The sequence below is a fragment of the Adiantum capillus-veneris genome, unplaced genomic scaffold, assembly GCF_014529385.1.
Source record: "Adiantum capillus-veneris isolate H3 unplaced genomic scaffold, ASM1452938v2 Hic_scaffold_907, whole genome shotgun sequence".
Taxonomy (NCBI): Eukaryota; Viridiplantae; Streptophyta; class Polypodiopsida; order Polypodiales; family Pteridaceae; genus Adiantum; species Adiantum capillus-veneris.
Genome location: NW_028221871.1, coordinates 23,174 through 35,888, shown reverse-complemented (window position 1 = coordinate 35,888; position 12,715 = coordinate 23,174). Strand labels below are relative to the sequence as shown.

At 44.8% G+C, this 12,715-nt stretch overlaps 1 protein-coding gene across 1 annotated transcript; it reads left to right on the top strand.

Moving 5' to 3' along the window:
• Positions 1-7,806: 7,806 nt before the first annotated feature.
• On the top strand, positions 7,807-11,320 carry LOC147416494 (gallate 1-beta-glucosyltransferase-like). The gene is made up of 3 exons (XM_086508312.1): positions 7,807-8,184; positions 9,663-9,858; positions 10,210-11,320. The coding sequence occupies exons 1-3, from the start codon at positions 7,876-7,878 to the stop codon at positions 11,109-11,111; spliced, it is 1,407 nt and encodes a 468-aa protein (XP_086364438.1). The 5' UTR covers positions 7,807-7,875; the 3' UTR covers positions 11,112-11,320.
• Positions 11,321-12,715: the final 1,395 nt, after the last annotated feature.

Here is a 12,715-nt window from a genome sequence, read left to right as displayed (position 1 = left end):
AGGGGTATCATGTTCGAAATGACGTCTCTAGGAATCCAATGATTGCGGGGAATGCCCAACACGACTGCGACAAGAAGCTGGTTTTTAAACTCTCCGAATGCAGTTACTTATACTTGCAACTTGGGGACACGTGGCGCTTTTCAGGACCTTGTTACGGGCAACAAAAATTCACGATGATATTGTTAGTCAAGGACTATGAAAAGATGTCATGCGAGGCAATGCCTTGGGTGACATGTAACCTAATCTAGTGCCCGTACAGGAGCATATTGAGTCCCTGATGATCTCACTCGAGGTGCTTGGCGATGCTTTGGTTGATATGTAAGACAAATTTGGTGTCCCTTGAGGGGAACCGGCCACCCAAAAGGCTTAAGACCATCCATAAATTTGAAATGGCCGCCCGCCCGAAGGCCAAGGGCATGGCCACCCAATGGTTAAAAACCTAGTTGGGGTTTTGTGTGTGAAAGAAAAAGAAAGAAAGAGAGGATGGCGTGGACAGGCGATGGCCAGGGGCGCAGAGGAAGGGAAATGAGCTCGCGGTGGCGATAGGGATGCTCCGACGGCGACGCGCAAGAAACGAAGACTGAGCAGCAGCCCATGGCGAACCCTTTCGGTGCCAGTCCCGTCTAATTCTGCACTCGTCGAAATATCGCCCTGCCACATCATAGGTTCGATTCCCGCGCCACGTCAGTGACGCCCGACGCCACTGCTTAAGAGAGGGTACACACTATTATTAGGGGGGAGGCTCTTTTGCATGCGTGTTGGCAAGAAAACGAGGAGAAGAGGAGGCATAACAAAAAAAGGTCTATCAACGAGTGCAGCAAGAGAAGAAGGGAGTCTAAGGGCAATGCGGGGAAGAGCTCCATCTTTCTCGCTCTCGTCCTCGAGGCAAGCAATCTTTCCTCTTTCCCTCTCGAGCTTGAACATACAAAGCAAGGCGAAGAAGAGCTTACAGAGCTTAAGGAAGGAGACTACGAGGGAAGGAAGAAGAAGGGAAGGGAGCCTCAAAGCAATAGGAAATCTCTCTCACTCTCTCTCGCTCTCATCCTTGACTAATAAAACAAGCAAGGCTACTTGATTAGTAAAGGAAGAAGGAACTCTCTCACTCGAGAGTAAGCAGACCTCAGCTAGCAAGCCGGCAAGGGAAGATTTGAAGCAGGATACGTCTATCTCTCTCTCGTGCTGTGATGCAAAATCAAGGGGCTCTTTCTCAGCATAAACAAAGGAATGGACCTAATTAAAGAAGCGGAAGGAAAGCACAAGGCATGCCCAACAAGGGTTAAGGAAATCGGAGCAATTGAGGAGAAGGAAGCTGCGAAATAACTGACAGATTTAAAGCTTGCTGAATCTAAGGGTAACCGAAGCAAATGAAGCAACATGAGGGAATTTCCATCACCGTCATCCATTAGAGATTGAATTAGCATTTTCTTAAGTTCGGTGTCATTAACGTCCCGATTAATCCTGTAAAGCGGGAGCTTAAACTCCTGGTTAGCAAATGATCCAAGTGACGGCGCTGTTAACAGCCCGCCTTGGCTAAGGACTAAATTATACTCAAAATAATATTCAATTAATTGATGATTGCGGTGATTGCCAGAGATATCAGTTGTTCTTGTTCTCTCTCTTTGACACCTCCCACAGCCAGAGGCCCGACGCCTGCCCGGCTCACGTAGTGAACACATATCCCCCGACAACGGCCCTTGCAACGCAAAGGATAGAGCTAAATTGTGGATGCAGCTCGGGGATACTCCGATCAAAGGGGAGTGGATGATGGTTGGAGATTTCAATATGGTTGAGAAAAGCAAGGACAGAACAGGGTCCGCCAGTATAGTGGTTGGCTTAGAAAAGTCTAAATGGTTGAGCTTATGTGAGAAGTGGGCTATGATTGACTTGTGGGAAGTGGGCCCATGGAACAACATGCCTGGATTCACCTACACAAACCTTCAGTATGCCCGCACTGCCTCCCGGCTAGACAGATGCTACTGCTCTCCTCAAGCTCACTGGATCTCATCTACGTTAGAGATGAAGGGCGATGGCTTGAAGCTAAACCTCACCTGGCCAACGAACAACTGGAGGAAATTAAGAAGGCGAGATTGCTCTCTAGGGAAACATTCCTTCAATCCGAGCCTTCTAACCAAGCAAATTTTTTTAGGGCTGAAAGTGAGGAAGAGTCGAGGCTACGTGCAAGTTCTCAGAGAATACAATTCAAAACCAAAATGAGATGGCTGAACTTATGCTCAATTATCTCAGCCACATTATCGGCCAACCAGAGACCCAATCTCAAGAAGTGGAAGAAGCCCGACCGTCTTTACTTGGGAGTGTTGAAAAGAAGGTTCCCTAAGAGGAAGCCAACCGCATGGAAAAGGCCTTCTCTGAGGAGGAATGCTCAGTGGCACTAAAAGCTCTTGGCAATGAAAAGTCCCCCGGTTAGGATGGACTCACGGCTGAATTCTTCAGGGAATTTTGGGATGATCTCAAGGGTCCAGTCATATGGATGGCTAATCAAGATGTTTCCAAAGAGTCATTGGATGCAAGTGCTAAGAGAGGGCTTATCAAGCCCATCCCCAAGCAGATCTGTTGCTCTCAACTTAAACATTGGTGTCCCATTATGATGATGTCAGTAGCATACAAAATTATTGCCAAGGCGATAGCTTTCAGACTTGCCCCCTCCTGAGTCGGATCATCTCTCCCCATCAACACGGTTTTATTAAAGGGAGATCTATATATGGCAATATCTTGGCAGCAATGGTAGGAATAGAGTATGCATCCTTCTCCAAGCAAGAGTGTGTCTTGCTGCAGGTGGACCTTGACAAAGCCTATGATAGAATAGAATGGTCCTATATAGAAGAAGTCATGGGAGATCTGGGCTTTGGGCCTCACCTTTGTCGCCTCATACGCACACTAGGCGTTGGCAGCCAATCAAAGCTCATGTTTAATGACAGAATTGTGGCCTCTTTTGAGTTTAAAAGGTCTATTAAGCAAAGATGTCCCCTATCCCCCTTTATTTTCGCAATCAAGTTGCATCCTCTCATTACAATGCTCGAAGCCACTGCTGCGCGGGGAGAGATTCAAGGTCTGGCATTATTGGGCAACGACCAGCTACTGGCCAAAATGTTTGCAGATGATTCGCTCCTATTCTTGAAGGCGTGCCCTCAAGTTGTCAGGAGAGCTCTGGAGATTGTGCAAACATTTGCTGTGGCCTCGGGATCCAAGTGCAATATAGAGAAGTCAAGGCTCATCTCCCTGTCGGAGAACGACTCTTTTGACCCTACAGTCTGGACATGAGAGAAGGGAATGTATTCAGACACCTGGGAGCCCCCATAGGGGTGGATGTAACATACAGGCAAAGATTTCAATAGGTCCTTGAAAAAATAAGCTAAAAAATGAGAAGATGGGAGTTTGTTCTCCTCCCCTTCCAAAGCCGGATTAGAGTGATTAATGCTTTTATGATCCCGTAGATTGCTTTCCTCAACCCCGTGCTCAAATTGGCTAAGTGTAACTGGAAAGAATTCTTAAAACCAGTGAAAATGCTTCTTTGGAAGAACAACACGAAAACCTCCCGGCCATGGCAGTGGGCTAGATGAAAGGTAGTTGCTTGACCGGTACACCAAGGAGGGCTCGGTATTCTTAACCCTGTATCCCATGCTGAGGCCCTTTGTGCCAAACTTATGGTCTCATTGGCTAAACATGACCAAGCTTGGGCTATCATGACCAAGGAAATGCTTGATGCAGTAAAAATGGGATTCGAAAGGGGGAAAGTGGAAGGGGGTTGTGATGCACGATAAACTTCTCGCCCCGAAGTGGTCTTATCTTAGATCTGGTGGACTCTCAAGGGAGCTCATGAGGAAGTGCAAAAGAGGAGCTGAGGTTTTGGAATGGGGGGAAGCAACCAGATACTTTAAGAACTCCATTTTGCACTGGTCCCCTTGGCTTTCTAAAATATTGGGGCCGCCACAAAGCCCCTATTGGATAGAAATGGCCAGGAATGTGAATAATAAGGGGCTCATTCGACTAGAGCAATTCTGGGATGGCAACAGGAAGTGCTGGAAAACTATTGACTCTTTAGCCATCCAATTTCAATTGAACGGCTTTGAGATCTTACTAGTCTATAGGGTGATGAAAGAACTTGATAAGGGTGATGCCAACTTGTGAATCCAACTTTGAATGGGATGCTTGGAGATGGCCTGGGAGTAGCCTCTTTGGAAACCACATTCTAAAGGCATTTACCATGCATTAATGCACGAGGCTAATTGATGTAGCCCCCTCAACAAATTATGGAAGAGGCACTAGACGGAAAAACGATGGGAGGGAATCATGGAGAACATCTGGAAGCCAAGGTGGCCTCAATATATGAAGATATTTCTGTGGAAAATGATGTGGGGTGCTCTGCGACGGGCGTAAAGATACAAGAAAGAGGAATCAGGTCTGATCATTCCTCGGGGTGCAGAATAGCTAGTGAAGACCTAGCCCACCTTTTCATGGGATGCCAGGCAATTAGTGGCATGGCTGGGAAAATATGCAAGTGGATTCAAAGGACATGGAAAATTAAGTTCTTCAAGACTAATCTGTTCTTTGGTAGTAACAATTTGGGAAGTCCTGCTCTTCTTGTCTGCACTCAAATAATCAGGTACTACTTCTTTCACCATACTTGGCAAGCAAAGAACCGCCGCGTGTTTGAGGGGGATCTGGCTATGGCAAGCTTTTGTGAAATCATGCAAGAGAGCATAGTGACGATCCACAGGATCGGAGGCAAACAAGCCTCAGAGGACTGGTCTACAACAATACATGTCATGATGACATCTTGTAATAAGTAAAGTCTAGAAGTAGTTGTGGTTTCTCTGTCAAGCAAAAAACTTGTAATCCTTTGACCCTCAAGGCTCGGTCTGAGCTCGAGGTTGGTGTACATGTCTGATGTTCTTAATACTATCCACTCACAATTGTGAGTTTTGCAAAAAAAAAAAACACTACATTAGTATTTGGCTCCATCATCTCCCTACACTTTTTCTTTCTTTGAAAACTATAGCATTGAGAGAGAGAGAGTTGACGTGCCATTCGTTGAGGTGTTGAAGCGTTGCAAGAAGGCCTTCCACATTTGCATTGCAATACTGAAGTGCAACGAGATCAATGATTCAACAATAGGAGTCTAATTATTTTTTGTGGATGTCTTGCACGCATTGTGTGTGTGTGTGTGTGTGTGTGTGTGTGTGTGTGTGAGAGAGAGAGAGAGAGAGAGAGAGAGAGGGAGGGAGAGAGAATGTGACGTTATTGATTGCAAGATTTTGTGTGTGCTAAGAAATAGAGAATGGTCCATGTGATTCATCATGTGTGTGTGTGTGTGTGTGTGAGAGAGAGAGAGAGAGAGAGAGAGAGAGAGAGAGAGAGAGAGAGATAGATAGATAGATTTTATTATCGTCCTCGGAGGTCAAATATGACCTATGGGACCAAAGTTACATGTGATGTAGTATGTGTATGGCTGATGAGTGACTCTCGATGCTCCAAAATTGTAGTGATGAGAGTCGCAATGGAGAGCCCACACTTTGGCTGGGAGAGGAAAGTGTGTAGGTCTAAGTTATGGCTGAAAATGTGAGAGAAGCAAGTTCGGATGTGATCAAAAGCTGAGCACTCTAGTAGTGTGTGGTACTCAGACTCTCGAACTTGCAGTGAGCATAATGTGCACAATCGATTTGACTCTTCTCCATTGCCCCAACGCCCTATCTCGCATCGAAGGAAATGGGAGCTAAGCCGAATTGCTGCAATAGTGCGTATCGCGGACAAGGGAATAGGCTCAAGCATGTAAGTTTGAGTACGGTTTCCTCTCTCAGCGCAGAACATGGTTTTGTAGTTGGGGGCAATATAGGTGGTGTAATGTATGAAGCGTGACCCACCGGATTTCTCCCAAGCCGTAATACATTGGCGTTGTAGAAAAGCTTCATTCACTTGAGAGTCAATTGAAGCATCATGTAGCAAGTGTAATGCATCCCATCTCCCAAACCACTTCTTTATGTCTTCCATCCATCCCGTGCTCAAGATATTGCTTTTATGTGTCTTTTGAACTTTTTTGCTTGCTTCCCATGCAATTGTAGGAAGTCGATGTTAGGGGTTTTGACGCATCTTTATCATGTACTCCACAACCCTTTCCATGCCCATAACCTCAATTGGAAGAGATCCCGACTCAAGAAGTAGGAGCATATATGGTGTTTGTGTCTTAACTTGGAGAAAGTTTGTAAGAAAACGCTTTTGAACATTCTCAAACTCTTTCCAAGTAGACTTTGAGATGCTCCCGCCCCACACTTCAACTCCATAAAGAAGAACCGGTGTCACCAATGCATCAAAAAGATACTTCTTGAGAACCCAACACTTGATGTTTCCCGCATTACACATGTTCTCAAATGCATAATATGCTCTCTTTCCCGCTTCCAAACGACGCATAGCACATTCATGCCACTTGTGATTGGATGGAACCTCAAGGCCAAGGTACTTAAAGCTCTCAACAACTTCAAGCATCTCGTTGTTGTACACAATGCATGGCTTCTCCTTATGGTTGGTTTTCACAAGCATAACCTTTGTTTTGGATTCATTTACAATCAGCCCACTATGCAAGCAAAAGTTCTCAAGGACAACCATAAGCTTTTGTGCATCTTCTAAAGTGTGTGCTAGAAGCACTACATCATCCGCATACAACAAAAGCATGATTACCGCATTGCAAATAGTGACCTCTTCAATGCCTTCTTCTTGCATAAAGTCAAGTACCATTTGTTCCAATTGATCAATGCACAGACCAAAGAGAGTTGGTGACAATGGACATCCTTGTTTAACCCCAATAGTGCTTACAAAAATTTCTGAAATTTCTCTTCCCATGCGCAATTGACAAATCACCTTCTCATAGATTCGAGAAACCGCAAGCATAAACTCACTTGGCACTTGGAGTTCTTCCATCCTTCTCCACAAATTGTTACGTATGTGTGTCAAAGAGATAAACACACACACACACATCACTATGCCACTAGCAACTAGACAAAGAAAGAGAAAGAATGAGGTGGGTCACCAAGACCTTGACTAGGGTAGTTGACCCCGGAGTGTAGTACCAACCAAAACCTATCTTGTTTCAACCAATAGAGGGTCATGAAAAGCATGTCTATTGGCAAGTCATGGTTTTGATAGCATGGCGCAACAAAATCAAACTCGTAGATTGTTGTTGGTTGATTAGCAAGAAGATATGGGTACTTTGAATTTACTAGAAGTTGTGTGAAGAATGAGTCACTCGCAACCATTTGACAAAAAGTACTCCATGTGCTCATTACGAGCGCGCGCGTGAGAGAGAGAGAGAGAGAGAGAGAGAGAGAGAGAGAGAGAGAGAGAGAGCTATTCAGTCCTTAAATCAAAAGAATTAAAAAAGGGAGAAAAGGTGAAAAAAGAGATAGCAGAGATCTACTAGATGAATTTTGATCTCAAGATCTAATATGAGAGAGAAAGAGAAAAGGCAGCTATGCTAGAGAGATTCCAAGGACTATAGTTTAATTTTCTTCACATGTGGATGAAAACACACACACACACACACACACACACACACATTAAGACATATAATGTGTGTGTGTGTGTGTGAGAGAGAGAGAGAGAGAGAGAGAGAGAGAGATGTCTTCGCGTGTGTGTGTGTGAGAGGAGAGAGAGCGCGCACACACACCTACCTATATATGTCTTCATGTGTGTGTGTGTGAGAGAGAGAGAGAAAGAAATCTCTAATTTCCAAGATTTTCTTGGCCGCAGCAACGGGAGGGTCACATACTAGTTTGCCTACAAAACTCCCACTCACTCCCTCTCTCCCTCACACAAAACTCCCACTCACTCCCACTCACTCCCTCTCCCCAGTGTCCGGCATCCGAAATGGAGACGCATGAGAGAGCAGGTTTACACGTGCTGGTCCTTCCATTCCCTGCGCAGGGCCGTATCACTCCCATGCTCAGCTTCTCCCACCTGCTCGCAGCTCGCGGCATCGTCGTCACCTTCCTCAACACAGACAAGGCACACGCGCGCTTGCAGTTTCCTCAAGCAGAAGGAGAAGAGCAGAAGAGGAGCATAGGCATCCGATTCGAGGTCATGCCTGATGGGTCGCAGGAAGCATTGCCTGGTTCTCAGCATTCGTTTCAAGTCAGTAGCATGCTGGCCATCCTTAAGGGCATGGAGTCGCACCAGGTATTTTATTAGGTATGAGAGAGAGAGAGAGAGAGAGAGAGAGAGAGAGGAACGTACGCTTCCCATCGAAAACACACCCACATCTCTGATCGCTCTCTCACACATTAAGTAAAATCATGTTTCAAGGAAGCTGACGAATCAGCCTCCCAGCTGGCCATCCTGGCCTTTGGGAGGGCCATTCCAGCAGGTCAGGCGGCGTAAGCTGGGAGCCTGCTACTGTGAATGGCCCTACCAAGGGCCGTTCACAACCATCATGGTCGTGGGGAGGACACGTGTATAGTTGGCACGATTTGATGTGATGTGAGGTTGAAGCAGAAGCTGACCCATCAGCAGTGGGAATGCATGATGAAGGAGACCATGACCTGTCAGCACGAGGAATGCAGCATATTATGACCTGTCAGAACTTGGAATGTGATTCCTGACTTCCCAATGATTGGATGCCCACATCATCGTCTGCAGAACTAAGTACAGCAGATCTGCAGGTCAACTATGACCTGCTAGGTCAGAATGTGTCTGACCCACGACCATGACGGATGTTGGGGAGGGTTGCCTCAACCAACCGAATGCGCTCCCTGACCAACAGAATGGGCTCCTGAATGCCCATTCTATACTCCGTCATGGTTGGGGGTCACTGGAGGATGAACCCCCACCATATAATGAGAGATCATTCTTCTTATGAATAGAAATCTCCTTGACTCGTACATTGCTATCAATAGAGAGCTGCAATTTGGTTGGAGAATGGCCCTGTACTGTACGCTGATGGATGATTGGGTAATTTGAGCATTACCTCCATCTCCCCATTCCCACTTGAAAACTGGCTCACAGCTCCCGCCACTCGTCAGAGTTCCTCCTGGGAATGGCTTCCCAGAGGCTATTGTCAGCAAGCTATTGATGGGTAAATTTTTCTTCCTAGCTGCTGATATTGTGTCCATTCCAGCAGTGTCCGCTTTGAACCACCTACATTTATATACATGGATATTTGCTATTCACATTATAATATACATGCATGTAACCATTCTTCAAATCAGTGTGACCTATGTGCAAAGATTTTGCAACTTGTTTCTTTATTTCTACAACAAGAAAATTCCTGCAGGGTTCCCTGAGTGTTGATCCCTCCTCTTGGGCCTCTTAGAACTGTGCTTTTAGCAAATGGAAAAGTGACAGATGCATGAAATTTCCACCTTTTTTCAGCCTTCATAGTTGCTGAGCGGTTTGTTGTGAGGCTCATCTCCCCTAGAGGCTGATATTAAAGCTAAATATAGTATATTTGAGGCTCTACGCTAGAGGAAATCTGTCTAAGGTTTGATTCAATTTTCTTTGAGGAAGCTAATCAAGTTGGCACCTAGGGTACCCTTCCAGAAGTGTAAGAACCAATATCCAAGTCTCCTTAGGCACTAATGTGTGTGAAGAGCCTGTGTGTTTTTGGTTGCACTTTAGTGCGTTAGGCTCTTAGCTAAGGTGTACTCTTTTGCAAACAGGGCATGATAGAAGAGATGGTGGTGAGGTCAAGGGCTACACCACATCCCATCACATGTATCATCTCAGACTCTTTCTTCCCTTGGACATGTTCCCTTGCAACCAAGCTCGGGATTCAAAGAGTACTCTTTTGGACATCGAATGGAGCCTCTTTGGCTACTGCTGTTGAGCTAAAGAGTGGAAAATTGAAGGTTTCAGGTTAGTAACAACTTTGCAATTAGCTTCATGCAATTCTTGCTCTATGTAATAACTTGCTATAAGCTTCCTACAGTTTCTTTAATGTCTGTAAAAGGTTGCAATTTGATTCATGCATTTTTTATCTATGTGGGGAAAAGATCCCTTAGGTGGCCCACAAAACGCTACTATGACTCTTTCATGTGTTGCGTGAAGTTATCTAAGAGCTTGCCTTCGGAATGCTTAGCCCTTTGTTATGTGTATCACAATTGCCTTAGTCCTTTTTTACATTTGAGATATTTTCTGCGAGCTCTTTTGTTCTGTAAAAGCACGATTATAAAGCTTTAACAAATGCTTAGTTACTTGTTATCACAGATTTAGGTGATGATGAGATGACAGCTGGTGTTCCCATTGCACGATCAGAATATTTCTCTACATTGGCAATGCAGGAGCCAGAGCATGTGAAAATGTTCATGGAGAGGATGAATGGACTTGAAGATACAATATGCATCGTTGTGAACACATTTCAAGAGCTGGAGGGTCCTAGCCTGGAGGCATGTGCATCATGTGAAACAAAGGTGCATTATATTGGGCCAGTCGTGCCACGTGGTGATCATAAAGGAGCCTCAAGTGTTAGCTTTTACAAAGAAGAAAGTAGCTGCATTGAATGGCTAGATAAACAAGCCCCAAGATCTGTCCTCTATGTGTCCTTTGGCAGTATTGCATCATTAGCCCCACAAGAGCTTGAAGAGCTCGCCTTCGGAATTGAGCAGAGTAATCAAGCATTTTTATGGGTCCTCCGGGATAGCAACCAGAGCTTTCTTGAAGGATTTTTAGACCGCACATGTGACCGAGGCCTTGTGGTCAAGTGGGCCCCACAAATCAAAGTTTTGGGACATGTTGCTGTTGGTGCATTTCTAACACATTGTGGGTGGAACTCTGTTTTGGAGAGCATTAGCATGGGTGTTCCAATGTTGTGCTACCCGATGATGCATGACCAACGTCTAAATGCATTGCTAATAGCTAGAATTTGGAAGCTTGGGATTGGCCTCTCAAAGGAGGGACAAAATGGACTAATAACAAGAGAGGAGATTGAAAGTGGTGTTTTGAGTGTACTTTCTTCCGAGGAACTCCACCTAAATTTGTCCACATGGAAGGGTCTGGCACATGGTACTCTACAGCAAGGTGGTTCTTCATATCGTTCACTAGAACAATTCATTGATACTCTCAGAAGTTGTATATATCATAGCCCATCCTGCAAAGGCATGGCTAAATAATCAGCTGTAAGCTACCAAATTTTCCTTGCTGCCACTTCCATCGAGCTTATGATATTGATGTGATATGCCATACATTCTTGAATGTCAATAACGTACAAAACAAGCAGGCTGCCACCTCATAAAGAAGCTTTTTGCTTGCCTTGTTTTCTTACTGAGATGTCTCGACTTTCTTGCCCTTCCCATGGTCACCATTTATCAACTTGCCCTTAGATGATGTCATAGCTATTTGGGTGTGTACCAATACATGTCTTACTTCCTATTCATACATAGGTTTTGGTATCAAGAAGAGTTGGAGCAGGGAGAAATAGTTTCTCTGCATATGCAAGAATGAAGATTGCACCACGAAAGTGTCCCCCGCCCCAATCTTGTGAGAAAGGATAGTAAAGTTAACATGCAATGGTCTTTTGCACAAGAGACTTGTGCGTTTGAATGAAGGTGTGGATCACATCTTTGCGTGTAGGGAGTGCTCAATGAGCGTCATTCCTGATTTTGAGCACGTAGTGCTTTCATGGTTTTGTGATTAAGGAGGATCTATTTGAAAATTATGGGCTAAAAAAGCATGTAAGGGAAGCTTTCATCACAATTGATGCTCTAGAGGTGCAATGGTTGAGAGTCTCAAAGTGGAGGGTTTAAATCTTCTTCTTCTCTACTAAAAAACAAAGTGATGTTACGATAATTTAAAATACTAGAGTATTTCGTATAGGTGGTCATTAATCAACATGGGATCCACATGTTGTTAAGATGAGCTTGCATGATAAGTATGCCATGACTTGATAGGTGGACTAGTGCTGTATCCCAATTGTAAAAAACATACATACATCCATCTCTCGAGTCAAGTTTTGATATGCCTGTATATGAATGCCACAATGGTCACTTGAGGGTTAGTTCGGACATCTCAATACTTCCCCTCCATCTCAGCTCCATCTAATGACTCCCAAGAAAAGTCCAAAATTTGCATATTGCTCAACTCTTATTAAGATCATGGAAAATGTCAACTACGTGCTCCTCTATATACTCACATAGACTACTTGTGGATGTTGCTCTCAAGACCTCTTCCTTAATGAAGTGATATTGTTGGACCTTTAAAAAAAAAGAAAGATAAAGGCAAGGCTAATTCTATTCCATAAAAAAATAAAGAGTTGTCAGCAAAATACAACATAACATCTCATGGTTGGATTGAGAATGAAAGCATGTCCATAATCTCGGCTCATGGATGGAACAAAATGATACAAAGACAACCCATGGAGGAGAGGGGCCAGAAGCCAAGTAAGAGCATCACAAGCTGCTATCACATAGGTTAAAGAAGATGTGATTCCTGTTGGGGTTAAGGCCTATGTGCCTTGACTGGTCGCGCAGGTCATAGACGTCCGCCCACTGTTACCCTATACTTATAGTGAGTATACTGTATAGGGGGAGCTGCCACTTCACAGTCTCCCCACCCATATCTGTGTTGTGTGTCTCCTTCTCTCTCTCTCTCACTCTCCGTCGTGCTCTCCGCGGTCACCATAGCTCTGATACCAATTGAAGGGGTTAAGGCCTATGTGCCTTGACCGGTCGCTTAGGTCATGGGCGCCCGGCCACTGTTACCCTATACTTATAGTGAG

Excerpts from the sequence above, each read along its gene's own strand:
- LOC147416494 (XM_086508312.1), top strand. The coding sequence starts at position 7,876 with ATGGAGACGCATGAGAGAGCAGGTTTACACGTGCTGGTCCTTCCATTC. Across the intron at positions 8,185-9,662 it reads AGGGCATGGAGTCGCACCAG|GGCATGATAGAAGAGATGGT; the intron begins GTATTTTATTAG and ends TTTTGCAAACAG. Across the intron at positions 9,859-10,209 it reads TGGAAAATTGAAGGTTTCAG|ATTTAGGTGATGATGAGATG; the intron begins GTTAGTAACAAC and ends TTGTTATCACAG.